At 41.2% G+C, this 21,912-nt stretch overlaps 1 protein-coding gene across 5 annotated transcripts in view; it reads right to left on the minus strand.

Annotated features, from left to right (window-relative positions):
* LOC119559813 overlaps positions 1-21,912 on the minus strand; it is a 162,310-nt gene that overhangs the window by 9,953 nt on the left and 130,445 nt on the right. For 4 of the 5 annotated variants that reach the window (XM_037872901.1, XM_037872900.1, XM_037872899.1 and 1 more), the window contains exons 5-11: positions 7,977-8,342; positions 7,279-7,568; positions 7,154-7,203; positions 6,437-6,543; positions 4,995-5,081; positions 3,609-3,665; positions 339-396 (exon numbers count right to left, since the gene is read on the minus strand). In XM_037872901.1, coding sequence (XP_037728829.1) covers positions 339-396; positions 3,609-3,665; positions 4,995-5,081; positions 6,437-6,543; positions 7,154-7,203; positions 7,279-7,568; positions 7,977-8,342 — 1,015 coding nt within the window. The remainder of the gene's footprint in view (positions 1-338; positions 397-3,608; positions 3,666-4,994; positions 5,082-6,436; positions 6,544-7,153; positions 7,204-7,278; positions 7,569-7,976; positions 8,343-21,912) is intronic. The other variant, XM_037872902.1, reaches the window with a different exon arrangement.

Raw genomic sequence — 21,912 nt, forward strand, 5'->3', positions numbered from 1 at the left:
TACGCCACGTTGCACACAAAACTTGCAATGCCATTTGCCACATGCGAGCAGCAGAGCAAGTTGCTCCGGAGTCTGAAGTCCGGGGCTTATGTGCGGATTCTGGTCCGGATACGGACATAAGATTTTATGCTCGCTTATGCATGTGACGCTCGCCAGACGGGCGGATTGGTCACGCCCCCTTTTTGCTAGTGTTGCAGCGGAGGCAGTTGCAACTTGCAACAGAAGCACTTCAAGTGTAAAATTCCTGGCTGCATACTTTTCGGGGCACTCGCCTAGATTTTCCTCTTGTTCACTAGTTTTCCTTTGTCCTTCTTTTGTATTCTTTTTTTTTTACTCACCCATGCGTCCTTCGCCGCGACTCATTTGCAACAGTCCCTGTCGAATGTCACGCAGGATCTATAAGGGATAAAACAAAGTTGCATTAATTTGTAAGAGAAATTGTTAAGAGATATAAGGTGTCTAAAAGTATGCAATGAAATATATAATTGCTTTTAAAAAATCAACCAATCGAACTTTTGAGTTTTAAATATTTTATTGCATACTTTTGGATACCTTTTGTAAAGATTTCGGGAATTTTGTTGGGAAATTGAAAGGATTTCAATCAAGACTAATCAGCGGTGAGACAAGTTCATCTATGGCCTGAAAAAGTGGTAACTTTTTGGCACCCTCTGCCAGACTATATAAAACTTGTCCATATTAAAGTCAACGCCTTCGCCCGGGGTTTTCGTATTCGTATTCGCATTTGGATTCGCATTCGTATGCATGTTTGCTCGTATTTGGGCAGCACTTTGTCTGCATGCCAAACGTGACTGCTGTGCGAAATGAAAGGACGAAATGTTGTCAACTTTCGGGATGCCTCCTACAGCTTCTACTTCTACAGCCGGCATCTTATTAGCCCAGTCGGAGTCTCAGTCTCGGGCAAAGGCGTTAAAATTACAAAATTCCATTTGAAAACTAAAACAATTTTCCGAGCTACTACTACTACTTCTACTAGTAGAATGTGCTACTTGTTCCCATTTTTCTGGTTTTGGGAACGGCATGTCCTGAGTGTCCTGCAGCATAATGGCATTCTATGTGTGCTGCATACTAATTCCGAGAGCATATATGAAAATGTTTCTGCTGCCGAAAAGCGAAAAGCATGCCAGGGCCATGCCAGAAAACAGCAAAACAGAAATAGAGACACAGCGGGCAATAAAAGCGGGGCGCTGAAAAATTAGCTAAAAGCTTTTTTGGCCAGTCGCATTAAAAATGCATTCAAATGGCAGTGGGTTGCGATGTTATATGGTCCACTCCCACACAATTGGTTGGATTTTTCCCTTACCAAATTGAAAGTTACATGGCCAAGAAGCAACTGGCACTTTTCTTACAATTCTAATCACATCTGAGGTCTGGGGGCCGCCTGCTTAATTGCCTGGCCAAATGCAAAGACCCCAAAAAACAAAAAAAGAAGTTAGAAAGAATTTCTAGCCCATTCCCATCATAAATATTTCATGTTGCTCACAGACACACACATAGCTTTTTCAGCTTTTCCTGGCCAAATGGAAAACAGCCTCCTTTCCATGTGGGGGCTGCTGCAAAAACAGCAATTACAATTAGACAAACAGAATGTTGTTTGCACAAGTTAAGCAGCAGGAGTAGCATCAGCACTAACAACAATAACAATGTGGCACCCTAGGCCCCAAAGCCCCGTCCTCAGAACTAGTAGACTCCTATATATCGTAACCTCCCCCAACTCTTGTGTGCTTTTCATTTATGCACAAAAATTATTGCCCTTGCTTAGGAGCACACATTTTCCTGGACTGCCGGCAAACAGTCGACAAATTGTCGTGCAGCAACGCAATTTGTGCGAGTGCACTGAGAAAAATTGACAATCAACTTATAAAAAAATATTGAAAGTATTCTATAAATGAATGTATAATAATATCTGAATTTTAAGTTATTAATCATTGCCTTAGTTTAAAAAGTTTAAATTGAAGTAAAGAGAATAAATCACTTCTGTTTTTAAATCACTATTCAATTTTAGGTGTCTAAAAGTATGCAATGATATTTTTCTTTTCAACTATACTTTATGCACTGCATTCTTTTAGACACCTTGAACTACCTTTTATAGTCTTATGAATCCTTTTTGAAGCAGCCCTTATAAAAACGTTCTTTAATTGATGAAAAATCTTTTAAGTGACTTTAAGATTGTGAATTTCTTTGGCTTCTTAGTTCAAATGGTTATTTTTTTTTCAGTGCAACTCTATAAGTTCGCATCAGTATGCTGCGCATCCATCATTGAGCCTGATAACTGGCATAATTAACTATGCCGGCTGCTGCTGCCAAGTTGATTGAGGATGTCGAGTGTCGTGGGAGTAATGATTTCCTTAATCGATTTCGGTTTTAAGCTCAGGCAAAAAATCTCAGCTCTCCACGTGGCTTATGCTGAATTGGGGGCTTATATTATCAATCAGCCCGCCCGGGGTATCAAGCAATCAACATGAAATATATTTTGCTCGGCTTTCACATTTAATTCTCTTGGCATACATATAAATATAAATAAGTTAGTCTCTTTCACCGACACGCCCATCCGTTTTTATCATGTCCTTCGTTTGGACAACGTTTTCAAGTGAGGAAAGTACGTTTCCTTTTTTTTTTATGACAGACCAAAGTTTATCATTCGCCACGTTGCACTTCATTGTTTTTGTTGCCTTGTTTTCGGGGTGTATTGGTGAGTATCTGTGTGCTCAACATTTTGTCTGCCTCTGTTTTGCATGTTTGCTCGCCACTCACACTCGCACACACACATTTATTTGGCAGCTCGAGCTTTTGGCCTGGTCTTCGGGCTTTTATGCCTTGGAATAATTGCTGTTTTTATATCAAATATTTTTAATAGCTTTTTTAATTGGCTTGTGCATGTAGAAGTCGTAGCATTTATATATTGCAAAAACAAGTCCGAATGCAAACAGTGCGTGACGCAACTGTAAGTTGCTTGCATTTATGTTTTGCAATTAGACGAAATTTTATGAGTGGATTTCCGCCTAAGTTCAAAAAGAATCCAGAAGTTTATGGGGCCTTTGCGCTGACTATAAACTTTATTATCTTTCCTGGGTAGTTTTTTTTTAAATAAACAATCTAAATTACTGTAATTTTTTTTTGGGCTAAGCCCACTAAAACCGATCATAAAATATTTTTTCTGTCATATTAATTTACCGATCCTAAAAGCTGGCTTACAGCACCGAAACGCACTGTAAGCTGGAGGGCAAGTAAAAGCAAGCAAAACCTTTTGGCCTGTGCAATTGCAACTGTTTCTTCCGTTTGTGTATTTAATGCATGCAAATAAAAGGCTACGGAATCTGTGAAATTAATAGTGCAACCAACTAGCCCACTGCAATTTCAGTCAACTTTCAACCCTCCGGGCTGTGAGTGTTTTATGTTTATTTAATTTGTGAAAAGTGCCCAGAACAAATATGCTTGATTTATCCCTGGAAACTGCAAATGTTTGCCATACGCATTTATTAATTTTGGAATAGACATCTTGAAGGCATAAATCTTTGGCTTGTGTATCACAGGATGTTGGATAGTTGGGTTATTTTTGGGATTTCGGGATATGTTCAAGTCACACTTACCTCCTCGTGTTCACGTTGAAATTTTTCCTTTTTCCGCATGGCCTCTTGTACTTTCAACTGCAATTGGAAAATGGTTTGTTAGCTCTTGTCGTTTGCTGAGTGACTTTGTTTATTTATGAATGCGGCAACAAATTTCTTGGCTAACGAAAATTTAAAGTCTACTTTTCGGGTAGAAAATGGCTAAGGGGTGCGTTTGAATTGGAGGATATTTGGCTATGCATTATGCATTTTCTAACTATTGTTACAGCTGCTGCTGCTGCTGATGTTGCTGTTGCAGGTGTTACTGCTAGTGCTGCTGCTGCTGCTGCTGTCTGTCTGTCTGTTGCTGCTGTCGCCGTTGATTGCATTTTGCTGCTTGTTTTTAGTTTGGCGCCGTGCGCGCTGTCATTAATAATGAATGTTGACGGCAATGAACTTTTAAATGTTGCATGCATCCACACGCTGCCACTTCCTCTTCCTTTCCACCACCCCCTTGGGCTGCGAACTCCCGTTGCAATTGTTGTTGCTGGTGGCATGCCATTACAGGTAAACGTGCTCAAAAGCAACAGCCGCAGCTTTCGTGTTGAAATTGCATTGCAAATGCAGTCCAAAAAGGAGGGGTGGCGTTTGTGCGAAACTTTACCCCTGTTGTTGCCGCTTCTCATGCAGTTTGTGCAAGTTTTTTTGTTGCAACACAATTTTTGTTAGCTGTCGCAGCTGTTGCAACACAGAACCAAAGCAGCAGCAGCAGCAGCAGCGGCAGCATAGCAGAAACATCAGCTTGTTAAATTTGCTGCATAAATATTTATGCGACTATTCCATTCAAACCAACCAAACATCCCACTAGCACACGCATTTTTAAACATGCTTTGAAAACAGAGGGAGTATATGATGGTATAAAATACTGCTAAAATTTGTATAACATTGTGCTTGTTTCTGTTTGACTTAATCTTATATCTTATTTGTCAGAATTTTTTAAATGTTATATTAAAATAGTAAATAAAAAGTATTCTATTCCATCACTTCAATACTATATTAGGATGTGCAGCAAATGCATTACAGATTTTAAAAGTTATATATGAAGATTTAGCTACAATCTTAAAAGTTTTTCAAAAATTAGTCATACGACACATATGCCAGTTAGAATTAAGTACAAATAAAACGTTCTCCTATTTAAAACCCTGTGTATTTATATATTTCGTTTAAAAAATTCTTAAAATGAAGGGGATAAATAGTATATTGATGCAGAACCATTTCAGTCATCAGTGCTTTTAGTTTCTTTGCTATTTAAATAAATACTTTCAGTCATGTTTAAAATTCTTCTCTAGCCTGAATCTCCTTCTAAAATGCTTTATTAATGTACCCCCATTTTGTTTATCGGTGCATCCAGATTTTTATGGCACTCACCCTGTGGATTGTCTCCTCGAAACTGTGCTGCTGTCCGCCGGCGCCGCCGTTTATCATTTGAAAGTGCCTCAGACGATCGTTGGCCGCCTGGAAGGAAAATGCAGAAAGAATCAATTTAGAGCAAAGTTTTAAATTCATTTTCGGGCTGCGAATAAGGTGGCGTGTGCCTTCAATCGCCTGGCTTATTAACTTTCTCAAGTATGCACAAAGGTTATGGGAGGATGTTATTGCGGGGTAAAAAGGCTGCTCGTAAATCAAGGACTCCTTGAAAGCATCGTGCTTTATCGCCATTAGGACGCCATTTTGTATTTCACACCTTTCAGCGGGGCTTTAATTTTTAATTAACAACGAGTCAAGGGTCAGGTTAGGGTCACCCTTCGACCCTTATTCTCGGCTCTGCGCGGCTGGGTTCGCTGTTTAATGCGTTTGTTTTCTTATCATAAATAGCAAATCAGGTGAGAGAACCAACGAACGCATGGCCCAGGTGAGTGCTGTTTAATTATATTTTGAAAGGCCACGGCTGTTGAGTAGGATGCCGCTACTTAGGCACATATCCTTAGTCATTTCCTGCGCTTATCTGTGTAGCAGGTCCTGGTTTTCTGCCTTTTTTTTCTGTCATTTTTCCTCCCTCTGGCAGTTTATTATTTATATTTTTTTGCTCGCTTCTCTCCTACCTTATTTATTCTTTTCTGTGCTGCTTGTGAAAAATTTATGCATGTCCTTGCTTATTTATGAGCAGCGTCGCCGAGTCGCCGCGTCCTGTGGCACGTTATCTCTTCTGCTCCTGGCCGCAGTTTCATTGCCAGGCTCGGCTCAAGAATAGTGCCTCTGCTGGTTCCCAAGCAGCTGGAACAACCAGTACCCAGCTCCTCGATTCTGATGCTTTTCCCCAAAGGTTGCTCTAATCAAAGGCGCTGAATGAATCCTTTGTGAGCGGCGCAGATAAAGCGAGTGTACAACAACTTGCGGGGGGTTGAAGGAAGGATGCTTGCCACTGTTGCAGCCAGGATGAGAAGTGGCAATGTAGACATGGCCGTGGGCTAAAACATTTTTAACCTTTTCAGCTGGCAAAAGGAGAAGCTGCTGCGCGCATAAAAATTTACATGTCCCCAGGGCCAAGATTAAGTATACTACACACAGAACACTGCGGAATATTCAAGTCAAGACGCAGAAAGTCATAAAATGGCAGCCTAGGCAAGAAGTGGTAGTTGGGAATGGTAAGGAAACCAAACGAAATGCGAGCAAATAAATTTAAAGAATTACCGCAGCAGTTGATTCAAATGAAAGGCTGGGGACACAAAAGTTGCGGGACAGGACAAACAATTTGCTTGCGGTCATAAAACGAAGCGCGAAAATGAGTTTCAGTTGGCAGAAGGGCAAGGGATATACGGGAAACGAGGAAAATTCCGAGAAAATTTTTATTGAGGGAGTACTTTACTTACCCTGGCCTGGGCGCCATTTTGTTGATTGTTCCGATCCCGTCGATTGACAGTCTTCAAGCCTTTCAGCAATCGGGCCAGTGTGGTGCGTTTCTTTGTCTCGCGACCCTCTAGAAGTCGCGGGGGAAAAGTCGTTGGAAAAAAAGAGAGAAATTGAATTAGTGAAGGGAATTCAAGTCGGCGGCTGATTTACATTTTCCCTTTTTTTTTTAGAAGTTTCACAACCTTGCAGTGGGGGCTATCATTTCATTTCAAATTATAGAGTTCAAATTACTTTTTAAACTTAGTTAACAAGCAAGTAAATATAATGGTCTTTAAAACCTTGCACATTGTGGTCTAGGCATTAAAAATATATTTCACTTATTAAAAAACAACTACTTTCTGTTTAAATTGTAATTGTCAGTACAAGATTTTCTTTTTCTCGGAAAATTGAACTTGAAATTAATAAGCATAGTTTACATCTTCATTTTCTTTAAATTGACTGAATTTCTCAATTGGTTAAATAATCTTTTTAAGGATGAACATTTTTCTGGGATAATTTAACTTTGTATTTATTAACCTACTTTGTATACAACTGTGTATTTTATTTTAACATTTCTGCTATGTTTAAATTATAAATATGTCTTTTGACTTTCGTGTCATCGCCTTTTCATAAAGGCTTTAAAAACCCCTAGCAAGGTTCAGAGTTTTATTTCGCTGACTTTTATTCATTCAACTTACCTGCTGTCGGTGGAAATTCATAAAAATAAGCAGAGCGCGGACTCAGGCAGCTGTATAAAATGGAATTTGTATAAGCATCAATATTCAATGGAGAGTATTCGAAATTATTTAAGTCCTCTACTCACTTTTGCTGCACAAAGTTCAAATGGGCGACATTCGGGGGCAGAGTCTGGTGCTGATGCGGTCCATTTCCCGCCTGTTGCTGTTGGCCCGGCACAATTGGTAACTGTTGCTGCTGCTGATGCTGCTGCTGCATCTGCTGCTGCTGCTGTATGCTCTGCTGCGTCTGCAGCGTCTGCTGTTGCAACAGCTGCTGCTGTTGCGTTAACCCTCCCCTTGCCACTCGGGGTGCAAAGACGCCATAGCCAAATCCATAGATCTCATCCTCCTCCTTGTCCGACAAACAACTCGAGGGCTGCAAAAATTGTTTATACAAATTAGTGATTTTATTATTTACTCTTCTGGGGGGGCTAAATACACACAACTACAACATGCAAGTGAAAGTGGAGAACGCAAGCAAGCAAAAAATATTTACACAATTCTTAACACACAATTAAATAGATTTATTCAGATAGATGCTTAATGGTTTCTTTCGCTTGTTATTTTTTTAAGCAACGCCAACATCAATTTGTTTTTTCTTTTTTGGAAAATTCCTTTTTCTCTTGATTTTGTAAATATTTTCCTTAGGGGACCGCTAATGGAGTCTTTCTATTTTTGTTGGATTTTTTTTTTGTGGGCGATTAAGGAGGCGGGAAGATTGGGTGGTTGGATGGTTGGATGGGTGGGTGGTTAGATGGTTCCGGGTCATCATCATCATACATACCGAATACTTTCCGGGCACATAAATGGGCTGGCTATGACTATTGGGCAGACCGGCGCCGTGCATCGAATGGCCGCGATGGCCGTGCTGCTGGCGGTGGTGCAGGACGCCGCTGCTACCGCCGCTGCCACCGCTGGCCGCACCGCCGCTGCCGCTGCCCGTGCTGCCGCCAGCCCCACCGCCTCCGCCTACGCCTACTCCTCCCCCGCCGCCGCCGCCCACTAACTGGGCGGTACTGTGCAGTGGACTCCGCTCCGCCCAGGCCGCCTGGCGCGCCTGCTCGAGAGCCGCCAAAATGTCCCCGAAGGGAGCCATTAGCAATTCGCAATAGACGGATGCCAGGCCCTCTAAATGGCCGCGTTGTCCATCCTGCAAAAGATCGAGAAACGAGCAGCAGAGAACGGTAAAACACTTGGCCAAGTTTTCGTTTTCTACTTTTTTTTTTTTTTCTTGGTTGGCAAAGTATGGAGTGTGTGTGTTTTTATGGTGGGAAGAGGATGTCATGAATGCTATATAGGGTGCGGAGGTTACAGTGGGGCTAATTAGATGAATATCGGGTGGAGACAGAGTGGAGAATGATGGAGAATGCACAGAGTCGGAGCGGTTAATGATGCTACATTGATGTTGGCGTTGGATGGGGGTTAGCGGTTTGGCTAGTCACCGGGTTAATAACTTAAGGGGTTAATTTGCTTAGGCGGTTAATCAACAGAAGCTAGATCTTAACTACGGGTTGCACTGTGACACAGGGGTTAAGAGTTTCTAAAAAAGGAAGATGACAAAGGACCGTCTACATCACAATTATATGTTTTGGGGGTATAAATTAAGGTGTCTTAAGATAGCCATTTCAATTTTACAATTTTTTTATAATTTTTTAAGGAGTATGTGATTAATTTTAATTTTTAAATGAGAAATAAAATTAAAGAATTTTGGAATATCTTTTTGTTCTATTTTCAAAGAGGGTAAGAATGCTTTCTTTCAACATATAGATATTTTCCATCCACATACTTAATACCAAGTCAGAAATATAATTAAGCCCTGTTCAGATTTGTGTTATTCTGAATCCCTTGCTTTCTTTTAACATATAGATATTTGCCTTCCACATACTTAATACCAAGTCAGAAATATAAGTAAGCCCTGTTCAGATTTGTGTTATTCTGTATCCCTTTGCCATAATTAAATACAATCCCACACATTCAAGCCCATATGTTTGCTTGTTTACCTACAATACGCCGCTCAAGTCAAATTAGTTGCGCCAACTGCCGCTGCCAATTGCCACAAATAATTGAGTCTGCCTTGGGGGCGGATAAATGGGGAGGGGGGCAACTAAAAGCCCGGGGTACCAAACATAATGCACTTAGTCTGGGCATAAATTATGCCACCCACACTCACACTCTCCTCTGTATTTACAGCTCTCGAAGCGATTTTCCCCTTATTCGGTAGGCGAAACATCTCGGGCCTGATAAAATTGTTAACAAACTGCCATGTTAAATTACACAAAACAGAGGCACTCACACACACTCCTACCCACTCTCACACACACACTCACACTCAATCAAAGGAACAATAGGTTTCCCTTACGCACTTTTTCATTGCATACCTGCAGGGGCAATTTTGCAGGGCGAAAAAAAGAGCGGAAATGACAGGGTTTAAAAAGGTGGTTGGGGTTGGGGTTGGGTACACCCCACTGCCTTGACATTTTGAGTGGCGCTCGGGGCAATGTTAAACGCTTGACATTGTTCCACGGCTCCGCGTCGCGCTGCGCTGGCATCAATCAAATATGACACGCATTAAAATATCGCCCGATTCCTCCTGTCCTGCCCCCCAATTTCTGTCCCATATCCTGCCCCATTTTACCCACCTCATGTGCGGGCCATGTGGAAATTGACAGGCTTCAGCTTGCCACCTGGCCCCGGATTTTACCTGGGCATCTGCAGTGCGCCAGTTATGGGTGCGTCGTACTTTGACGGATGAAAAATACCTGCCACTGTGCTCGATGGTCCTTATTATACTCTCTTTTTTGCCGGTTAAAGTAGACTTTTATCAGCAATTTGTCAGCGTAATAAAATGATACTAGCATGCGTTACATAATGGAGTTATGAATTTTTACCAAACAGAATCAAAATTGGTATCTTAATTGGATTGCTCTTAAAGATTGTATTAATTATTTTTTAAATATTTATTGTTCCAACTGCCGATTTCTCAATGTCATGTTAAATTTTAACATTGAGTTAAAGTTGTCGTCAGTAAAATAAACACTCAATTGAGAAAAGGAATTTCTCTTTCCTAACATTTTAACCTTATGTTAACTTTATCTGACAGTTAACAAACTCGATCCTTAACCAGACATTGAGAAATCGGCCCCAAATTAACTCCATTTTCTCTTCATTTTTCTTTGGTATCACAGGGTATTTAAAGACCCACCTTAATATATTTCCATATTTTCCTCTCCACAGTTAAATTGAGTAGACGAAGGACCTACCGCCCCAGACATGCGTAGGGCATACGAACTCGCTTTGTGTATATATTGTGCAATTTGCGAGGAAATTGCCACGTTTAGCGTAATTTTTGCTACTTATTGCCTCTTTGACTAGGATGCCAGCAGTGGGAAAAGGGAGTGTTTCATAGCCCTTGGTCATACTACTACCAGCCAGAGTTCCATTTTCTTATTTTTTCCTGTCGTTTGCGCCCTCTTTGCGCTTTGGGTAATTTCACAATGAGCCCTCGAGCTGCTGCTGGCTTGTTTGGCCTTTTCATTAAAGGTTAACTTGCAAAGTGTCAACTTTTGATGAAGGGGAACGAAAGTGTTTTGGCCCTTTATGACTGACAAAGTGTGCTTAATGCTCGATTGAAATGGGTCTGGTCTAAAGGGACTTTGATATGGCCGCAAAATGATCGGATCACCGAGCTGTCTTCGTATCAATCAACATGTTATGCCTTATAAAACCCACTCGGTTTTGTAGCAATTGTCTGTTGGTTTTCCCTTACCCATAAACAAGAAAACCATCTTTCAACAATTCATTATGCTCGTGCACAAATTTATTATGCAATTCCAAGTTTATGCCTCATGCGGAATCAATTTCATCTCGGTATAGGGTTGATTATTATTACTACATACTATACGATACCATGCCATTTTTCCCCCATCTACAAAAGGTCATCGGAGCTTGTCCATGTCGTAACAGCAAATTCATAAAGTCATTTGCAATTTGGCTGCCAAAGACTTGAGTGCCAAATGAACGAAAATGCCAACTGACAGAAAGTTAGCTCCTGCCAGATGGATTTCGATATAGATATAGGATACATATATCGTACTTATGCTGGCGAGCTGAACAAATTCATAAAAACCCATGCGAGTGAGAGAGGGCAAAAGCAAGCAAAATAACTGTCGCAATAAAATAATTTATTGAAGTTTTGCAATGCCAGCGACAAATGCAATAAACTGCGAACTCTGTCTCGGCTCACATGACGTATGCGTTATAAATTTATTTTCAATAGCTTCTCCGCAGGAGCGATCATCGGGTTGAGAATTGGAAAGCTGCTACTTCTGCTGCTGCTGTTGCCGCTTTATTGGCAACTCTTGACACACATCGCGGTGCGAGAAAAACGCGCCAGACCAAGACAAACAGCAGGCGAGTCGAGGCAGTTAGTTAGGGAGCCTGCCAACGTCCCAGGACATTGGATGCAGGATAAGGGAACTGGAGCCCAGAGCCGGGATAAAGTGATGTATGAGTTTAACGCCCTCACGTCCGCGCAGACAGTAACAGCCACTGAAATAGCGACAGGAGCCAGGGAAAAATAAAAATAAAAAAAAAATGGGGAGAAAATATTAAGCGAGGAAATATGTTGCCACGATATTGACAGCATGAATCGAGAGGGGCGGAAACGGCGGTGGCTTGGATCGAGCAACTTTGGCCCAGGATTTTGGCAATGACAGCAGAGCTACAGCCACTAAAACATCCCAACTTTTTGGCATCGAATTTTGTTATTCCTGCTGGCCAAGCCAAATGACTTTGTTTATTTGTTTCATGTACATTTCGGTAATCAGCCCGTCGCAAATTACACGCCGGGCTAATAACTTTTGACATGTGATTTCGCAAGTGGCGTTAAGTCCACGCCGTCCGTTTTGGTTTGCTCATTAGGCCTGCTCGCAACACTCGCTCCCCAGTTGTCAATTTTTTCCGCAAACTTGGCTATAACCACTCGACTTGCGGTCTGCTAATTGATGACGTCTGTCCAGGGGCGAATAATAATTCAGGTCGGTAAGGGTATAGGGTAGAATGGGGACAGCTGATATACACTATTGCATTACCGTTTATAAAAATACATGAAAATTCCAGGGACTTTATCAAAAATTATTATAGAATAAACTTTCTAGAACTGTTAAGATTAAGGCCTTGGCACTAGCTTGATTTTTTACTAATTTACTAGATTTACTAGAATAAATTCAGCTAGTCAGTTAAAAATCAAATAAGTGTCATAAGACCTTCACTACTGCACCTAATTTTTAAAGGTACAATCATAAAAATACGAACCTAAAATATTTTTAGATATTTATAATCGTATTCTGTATAACATCTGTACTTCCTTGTTTTACACACATATTTTCTCCTTCTTTTTAAATAACAAAGAGCATTCAGAATCGAACACCGCCAATGTGATGTTATCCCAATCTGCGCCTGGCTAAATCCGTTTAATGAGCAAACACAACGCACGCAAAATTACAAAAGAAGCTCAGGAGGTATGGAGTGGTGTGTGGTTATTCCTTTCCGCCGATGGTCAGCCAGAATCTCGTGTTTACACAAGACTTCGAGAGCCAGATGCAAACACCAATTAGAGTGACCACAGGGCAAACAAAGGGCATCAATTAAGGGGAACTCAGCCTCTTTAAGTTGGCCCACTCCTTTAGATGGTTTAGTCACTCAGTCAACCATTTAGACTACCATCAATGGCAAATTGTAAATCGCAAATCGCAAAATCTATTTGCAAGTCACAATTGTTGTTTGATGGATGGCTGGATTGGTTTCGATTGGAGCAGAAAAGGCAGATCCGTTTCCGTTACAGCCGCAATCAGCTGAAAGAAATCAACTGGAGCGTTGATCCACGGCTGCTGTCTGATGCCGGCAAGCACTTAAGGGTTAATTCCATAAATTGTACATCAAAGCAGTCAGTTGGTGGGTTAAGGGGGGTGCTGCTCAGGCATTTGCCCTGCAGTTGACAATTTTTGAAAGTCAGTGATTTGTAAATAATCCTTTTATAAGCACAATGGCTGCTCGTTAACGGCAAATGAGTTTTGACATGGCCAGTGGACATTGGGCCTCCCTTAACCCCCGACTGCCGACAATCTAGATACACTCACTCACCCACACACACACACACACGCCCTCGCCTATCGCTGTGTGACAATCTGGGAATGAGGCTCTGAATAATGCCTGGCCATTAACACAGCCATCATCGTTATCATCATCATCGCCACACAGTCCCCGTCATAATGATCACCACCATCATCATCATCATCATCATCATTGTCGTCCTTGTCCTTATCCTTGCCCTTTGAACCCCCCGCTGACGACCTCTTCTTGGCCGGCACTTTCAGCCAACACCATTCCTGCTTGTAGTTCGCTGTTTTGGCTGTTGGTTTTTCCGTGTTAATATCCCGCATACATGCAAAGTTCAGAGCCTAGGCGAAGGAGGTTTTCCATTAAGGAAAATGCTATTTTGTACTTACATCCTTACATGAGCAGGCAACAAACTCGAGACTCGAGACCAAAACTATGTTAAGTTGTTAAAAAGCACAAAACTTGGGGCGAACTCTTCCTGGAGGAATTCATTAGCCAGGCACATGTATCGACACAAGGAAACGAGAGGGATACACGGAGAGATAAAGTATATTAAGTAATAATCGAAATATATTGAAATTAAAATATAATAAATTCAAAAATATCACATGTGGGGTTTTTGCAATGTCTTATTGATGGTCTTATTAATCGTTGGATAATAAACTTTAGTAGATCATTTTTATGTATAAGTAGATATAATATCATATCAAAGGCATATAAAAACGATTTTACATATGCGAGATTACAATTGCAATTTTATGAAGGTATTGTACCATATTATATTATTGAAAATACCAAATACTTCTATGTTTTAGGTGTATACTGGTTGCCAAAAGAGACGGCGATATGGAGGTAGCTGCCTAAAAGTATTTTCTAATTAAATACTCATGTTTTACAATATGACGCTGACATTCTGCGGAAATGCCTTTTAATTTTCACATTTGAGATGCTCTCACAGATACCCACTCACACACACACACGACCGACTCACCCCCTACAACACATTTTCCACCAGCCCTTTCCTTTTCCGGATTCAACTCATTTCGCTTGGCATCTTCCATTCCATCCGAAACGTGGCACATTTAAGTTTAATTTGCCAGAAATGAGTTTTAGTTTTCCACGCGACACACGGCGCACAAATTTCATCTTCAGATGGCTGCCCTTCTGGCTCTTTTGCTGTATCATTTCCGCTCAAAGGGTGGGGCTTTTCCACACATTTTCGCCCTTCTGCTTTTCCTTCTGCTCGCACATACATTAGCAGCAAATAATTTAATTTCTCATTTGTAAGTGATGGAAAAATCATTTCAAACATATACGTATACATATGTATACAAAAAGCAAGCTGGAGTGCGTGGAAATTGTCAAAGGGTTACGCGGCGTTCTCGTATGTGAAAAAAGGCAAAAATTACGCATACGCCGCGTTTCACATGAAAGTGTAAAAGTCAGACAGCAGCTGCAGGGCAAAAGTACTGCGCTGAGTAGAAAGAGGAGTCAAACGACTGGCATTACATTTCAATTTCCATTTGCCATTTCCATTTTGCCAGCCATTTAATTTTAATTCATTTGCATTGTCTCTGCAGCGCGGCGGGTTCGTGTTCTTTTGTGCTTCAAATGGAATGAAATCAGCCATAATTAGCATAATATTTCATACTTAATATAATTTAAGTTGGCAAAATGCATGGCACTCGCCATGTCTATGTCTCTTATTTTCCCCTTTATCAGTTTGGAGTGACAGCCATGCAATGCCCAGGACAGCGAGTCCTTGCCCTTTGTGGGTGGTTTGCATAAGGATGGCACTGAAAGAAGGGGTTCTGCAGCCGTTCCATTTGACATATGCACACGCAAAGTGCAGCGTTTGATTGCTGCACCCCGCCACCCCCATTTTACTCTTCATTTTTCTATGGATTCCCCCCTTTCAGATCCTGCAATTTTGACCCCCCTGCGGATACGCACGTGCCCCCAGGCCGCTTGTCTTTGGCAATTTATGCGCTCGCCTGACGCAATTATGCGAAATTTTCGCACACAGCAGGAGCTGCTGATGCCGCCCCCCAAAGGGAGTGGGCGTGGCTAAACGCTTGTTGCATGGGCGGGGCATTTTAAGTTTTCCTGGGGTTTTCTGGCTTGGCTTCGGTTTTGGCCTGGTCTGGTTTGGTTTGGTTTCTGGGGTTTGGTTATGGGTTTGGTTTGCAGCGTAATTTAATTACTTTTTTGCGGCATTTATACACAATGATGGGGGCGGTTCCAGGATGGACAATCATTTATTGTTGTTCTTGTGTTTCTCTGGCAATTTAAATTTTCGGACAGAGAGACAGACAGCTAAATGCTTGAGGTCATATTAGAGGAAAATTAATGTTGTTTTAATTGTAAATGAGTTTGCAAATGGACAATAGATTTTTAGGGGTTTGCCATTCAGGGGGAGATTAGAGCATGAATATTTCTCATTATGTCTAGACTGGGAATGATTCATAAATTTTAGGTTAAGAAGACAAGGAAAAAGGGCTATTAAAGTGCAATTAAATCACCTAGGAACTTTTAAATGGCAAAGAAAATAAGTTAACTAAATTTGTATATTTCTTGAGATAACATCGATTTGTTTAGGGGAAAGAAAACGCAGCTAATCAGTTCCTGAGCCCCACTTCAATCGTCTGCCCATGATTGATTTCATTTCGTCTGAAGACAAACATTAGTCATAGGATTGTCAGTTCTTCACCAACAACACAGTAAATTGGCATTAAATGCACAATCGAACAGGGAGAAAAAGTCAAAAAAGAAAGAAATGTGGCAGCCACACCAAAAGTACATAGACTAATCTGCCACAGGAGCGAAAAAAAGTGCTGGGAAATGGGGGGAAAATGGGGAAAAACAATCCGCTCACATGTGCGATGGTATGAAAATGGGTAGGCGTTGCTGTGCGAATGAGTAAGAGGCAAAGCGACTGACGACATGAGAAAGTGCCAAAATGACTAACGCACGTAAGAGGGGGGTCTGTATATAGGAAGGGATCCTTGTAGGCCTTGAAAGTGGGTGGTGAGGTGGCAACATGAATGGCAGGGCAGACAGACAGAAACAGAGACGGAGCGACTGACAGATTGAGTTTCATTTGGGTGGAACACACGAAACCAAAGTCAAGCGAGGATAGCACCCAAATATTTTGCCAAATTACATTTCAACAGCCTTTTGCCGTTACAGTTTCTCTCGGCTTACGAGTGGGTTCCCTTTTTTTTGATACACTTTTTAAAGGGTATTCTTAAAATAGACAAATAGACAAAGAATATATTTTTTAAGGAAGAATACTTCTTGAAAATACTAATACATTTTGGTATTTAATTAGTATTTTTTAATAATACTTTTTATTCATACTAAATGTAACATGAAAAGTGTATTTAAGCCTCGTCTTTTGGACCCACAACTTTTCATTACTATTATTTCCCTTACATTTTCTTGTTGCTTTTCCAGCTTGGTCAGTGAAGGAAAATTTCCACATTTGGCACATCAATGTCAAATTGAGGCATTGGTCAGACAGCAGACACGGTTGGTTGGGGCGGTAAAATGGCCAAAAGAAGGCCAGGAAATTGCCAAAAATGCGTGTGTGCGAGGGCCATGGTCGTAGTGGACATAAAATGAAATGAACAAAAAAGATTTCTATCTCGAGCGTGGCCACTCGAATGGTCAAAGTTGCTTAATATGACAGCTGCTCTGGCGGTCGAGAAACAAATGAGCGTGTGTAATAAATGTGGCCGCCTAGGACGAGGGTTCAAAGTTCGGGCCAAGAAACTGCAATTTGGGTTGGGGTTGGTTGTTAAGGCGTTGCCAAAGCTCTTTGTCATTTCACCCACCGATGCTAATCCATGGTCTCAGCTCGGAATGCTTAAAACAATTTACTTTGATGCGGTGCCCGGCCAGTCGCATCGCAATCCAATTGACTTCATTTGTCCGAGTAAAAAGCAGAAGACAAAATGGATTAAGTTCCGCCTTCGGTCATTGTCCATTGTTGGGGAGAATCCGTTTAGACCGTTGTATAAGTACAAGTATAACGATTGTGCGGCACCCACCGGAGTCATATTTGCTGTTGTTAACCGCCCACAACAATGGGCTCCGGCGTTTTGATGAATTTATTTGCCCATCCCCCCCCCCCACGATCCTATCCTATATATGTACCATCCTCATCGGTGGTTTCTGGCCAGGCATATGAATTGATTTGCTGTCAGATGCGGCGACTGCATGCACGACTTGCCTTCGCTGGGATTCCTCATTATGCCGCACATATGGCCATGTTGCCACAACCCATCCCCCAGCACCTCCTCCTGTTTCTGTTCCACAAATTCACCCACTTGGTATGCGCAGGCATGTGGCAAGACTTTGGCTGCGGCTCAGGGCGGATCAGGCCCATTCCATCCCCGGGCGAACCTGATTCCTTGCCGTTTGACTGACAGTAATATTTGCCCAAAATTTACGCGTTTCCTTTTCTCCCGCAATCAATTTGCATTGTTTGATGTGCACCCCAAAAAATATATACAATTACTATAGAAGTAAATGTACCACGTTTGCTTAGAGACTTTTTAGGAAAAAGTTTTCTTATTTTAGAGTTACCAAAAGTATTTTCTAAAAATAAGTAATGGAATAGTTGGGGTCTTTAATTTAAAATATTTAGAAGTGCAAAGGTTTAGACTTTTATGGTTTCAGAATATACTGGGCTTTCCAATAGAAAATTAAATATTTTTCATAATGAGAATAATGTATGGAAACGTTTTATAAATATTTTAAAAACATTTTAACAAATTTCAGCTCTTTCTTTAAGTTTTCTTTCCACCTACCAATTTTAAGACCTCCCTTTAGTTTGTTTTTACCTACCAATTTCGAAGTTCCGGCTAGATTCCTAATCTCAGCATAATTTCATTATCATTAGCCAAAGAAAGCGAAAAACTTTTGCCGCCAAACAAGCTGTCAACATTTTAATAAGAACCAAAAAAAAAAAGAAAATAAAAAGGGGGGCAGAGGACAGCGGAGCAGAAAAACGCTTTGGCAAAATATTTGTTTAAAATTAAAAAGGCAAATGGACTTGTGCAGACTGCCGGCCCCCCGAGCAATAAAACTTTCTTCATCAAGTCGGTGGAAGTGGAAGTAGAAGCCAAAGTGGCTGTGGCAGGAGCAGAATCAGCACTTGCTGGCCTAAAACTATGCTTAATTTTTTATCAGCTGCAAGTCACGGCGACCCAAAGACCAACTTTGCCCTGGCATTGGGCCAAAAGTGGGCGTGACATCGCAGATTGTGTGCGGCGTTGAAAGCCGCGGAAAATGAGAAAAGAAAATGGCAACGTTTGGCCTACAACAAATTCCTTTTTTTTTTTTATTGCAGTTTTTTGTGAAACAAAAGCGCGTACATTGAACTTTTGAGTGGGTAACAAAGGAGGAGAAGAGGAATGTTTTGTAGGTGATGTGTAGGTTCAAGTCGGGTGTGCCCAAGTGGGCGTTCCGTGTCCCAGTATGCGTCAACGTAAATAGTTTGTGCCCTCGGAGGCAGGAGGAGCCGAGCAGAGCAGCAAATGGCAAACAGAAAGACAGCAGGCAGTTGGCTGTTGGCTGTGGGCTGTTGCCACTTTGGCAGTGGAAAAGTGGAAGCGGCAGAGGCAGAAACAGAAACAGTCCGTAGAAACAGTCGGCAGTCAACAGAAAACAGCCAACAGACAGACAACAGACAAGTGCACCCTTCTTCCTAATGAAGCCAGCCAAAAACACGGGCCCAGACACAATGTCTGCCCATGTTTTTGTGCCGAAAAGTGCATACATGCTGCTCTTCGTCGGCCTTCTCACACGGCAAGAAAAAGGGGGCAATTCTTTATGATTTAGTCATAAAATATTAATTGTACAAAATGATGAAAAGTATTTCTTATTGCTAGGAATAAGTGTAGGAATTTAATTCAGATCTACGTATGAGATACATTTTTGCCAAAAAGTGAACTATCTAAAAATACAAAAATTTATAATGGATTTGATACATTTTTTCATTCGTTGAAATGATATTTGCCAATCTGTGAGGATTGAAAGATTTATAGTATTTTAAGGAAAAATAATTTGTTTAAATTTTTTTTCTTTATTCTAATGATGTAAAATAAATATTTATTTTATTAACTTGTTTTTATTAAGTTCTAATAATATTATTATAAGGTCCTATAAGGTAGTTTGGAATATTGATCTACGGAGACGTGGGTTCAACTCTGGGTTGTACATTTTTTATTTAAAAATAGTTTTTCAATTATTGAACAAAGTGAAGAGTCAATGTTTTTTTATTTTTCAAGACATTTTTCTGTCACTTATAAACTCAAAAATCAGCCAAGTTTTTCCCCGAAAATTTACATATCACCCACCATTTTTTTGCAGTGCACTGTCTGCACCCAGGAATCGCAATCTGCCAGCCATCTGTGAGGCGTACACACTTGTCAGCCCGGCCCAGGGCAACCCGTTAGACACTGTTGACAGCCGGCGCACAAGGTGCAAGAGCGGGGTGGTGCATGGAAGGGGGGGGGGGGGGGGGGAGGGGGTTGGGGAAAAGGGGTGACGATGGGCTGGACACGCCCCTTTGGCATACCTTGCCGAAACGTCGACGGCCGCTTGACAACTATCTGTCCGTTTGCTTGCCGGCTGTTTGGCTTTTAGTGCACTTGCCAATTGGCTGACCTAGAAAGTGGCATACACAAGCCCCCTTTCCCCCACCTACACCCCTCCGCAATTCGCCGCCCATGAGTCATTGTCTGCTTTTAGTGCACTTTTGCACGCTTTTTTGCATTGCTGTATTTATGGCTTTGGCTTTTTGCGAGCTGTAAATCTGTTAAGCCCTTGAGTGCCTCGTTTTTGTGTGAGCTCTGCATTGGCGGGCAAATTAATAAAATTTTATGGAGCCACGACTTGCATTTATTATGCTAATTTCCCGTCTCACTGGCTGTCTCTCCTCGGTTGGGTATCGAAATGATTATGGCTTATCAAAGCTATTGGCGCTCTGGCAATTGCAATTTCATTTTATGTGTCCGTGTGTCCGGGGCCAGGGCATTAAAAATGCAAAAGTGATTATCTCTAATGGCAACGTATGCGACGACGATGGACGGCTGTGTCACAGCATTCTGATTGAATTGATGGCTTCCCCCCGTCCGGCAAATGGGTGCTGTTTCGGTGGAGTGGTTGGGTGATAAATGCTGCTTAGAAAAGAATTTGATCGCCAAACAATAAGCCGACAATAAACATTCCATTCGAATGAGCCGCCAAAATGGCATCAATGGCACATATCAATCTAAAACTCACACTCGAGCTGAATTCATTTAGCCGCAGACAGTGGGATTGAAATAAGAGCATCAATTGCAAATCCGCACAATGCAAATTAATATAGCATACTTAACAGTGCACCTATTTTGTGGCTAGCTGAATACTTTTTGAATACCCTGTAAATTGTGTTATATGGGGTAGATAAATACTAGGCAAGGAGAGAAATAATTGTACATTTTCAAATCAGCAGTCCTAATAAAATAAATTAAATTCAATCAGGCAGGCTAACTTTTCCAGTTTTATAACTGGTCCCTAAGAGATAATTTATTCATTTATAACAATATTATAATTATATTATTAAAATTAATTAATTAAAACATTACTGAGACTAGCAATCTCTTTGTAATATTTAAATAAGACAGGTTGTCCTAGTGCTTCAGAACTATCTTTTAAGCTTGTACTTGATGCTAAATTATCAAAATTTATTTAACATATCAGGGTTACCCTTTCACTCATAATGTTCAAATATTCATAACATTAAGATAGTAATTTCTTTTCAATACTAAAAATTGGACGGGTTGTCTAAGCAGTCTAGAACTATCTAGTTACAGTTTTAAATGATCCTAAATTGCCCAAATTTCTTCATACTCTACAGGGTAACCCTTTGGATCATATTACCCCCTACTTCCTGCCACTTGTCACTTGTCATTTGTCATTTGGCTGCTCTTCATCGGCAGATTGACACTTTCCATCAAAGCGACAGCTGAGGCGGCAACCCTGGCCGCAACAGTTGCACATTTGATTCGGTTTTGTTTGTTCGCTGGGGATCTGCCATTTCCCCTGGATTTTCCACCAACTGGGCGGGCAGTGAAAATTTACCACAAAGCAGACAAACTCACATGCACACACAATCCAGTCGCGTCGCATTTCTGGCCTTTGTTGTTGTTTATCAACGTTGACAAATCTTTATGTCGCCTGCAATCTTTTTTATTTTATTTTTTTTTTTTGGTTCCTGTTGTTTGGCTTTGTCGCCGTCGGTTTGTGTTTGTTTATGCCCGGCACTCTCGCTATTTTTCATTAGAGCTCTCGCATGCGGTTAGAATCCAAAATGCAGAGGCGGGGGGTTGAAAGCGGATTTGGATTTAATTTATTTAAATGCTTATCACGAAAAGGCTTAAATGTTGTTTTGCCTGTTGCGGCGGCGACGCTCGAAAGCGGCTTATGAAAAAAATGAATTTCGCAGAGGAGTAGTGGTAATCAACCCCAAAATGGTGAAAATGGTGAAAAACCCCCCATTCGCTGGTTTATATGGCTTAATTAACAGAAGGGAAAAGGAGCCACAAGACAAG

The sequence above is a fragment of the Drosophila subpulchrella genome, unplaced genomic scaffold (genome assembly GCF_014743375.2).
Source record: "Drosophila subpulchrella strain 33 F10 #4 breed RU33 unplaced genomic scaffold, RU_Dsub_v1.1 Primary Assembly Seq354, whole genome shotgun sequence".
NCBI lineage: Eukaryota > Metazoa > Arthropoda > Insecta > Diptera > Drosophilidae > Drosophila > Drosophila subpulchrella.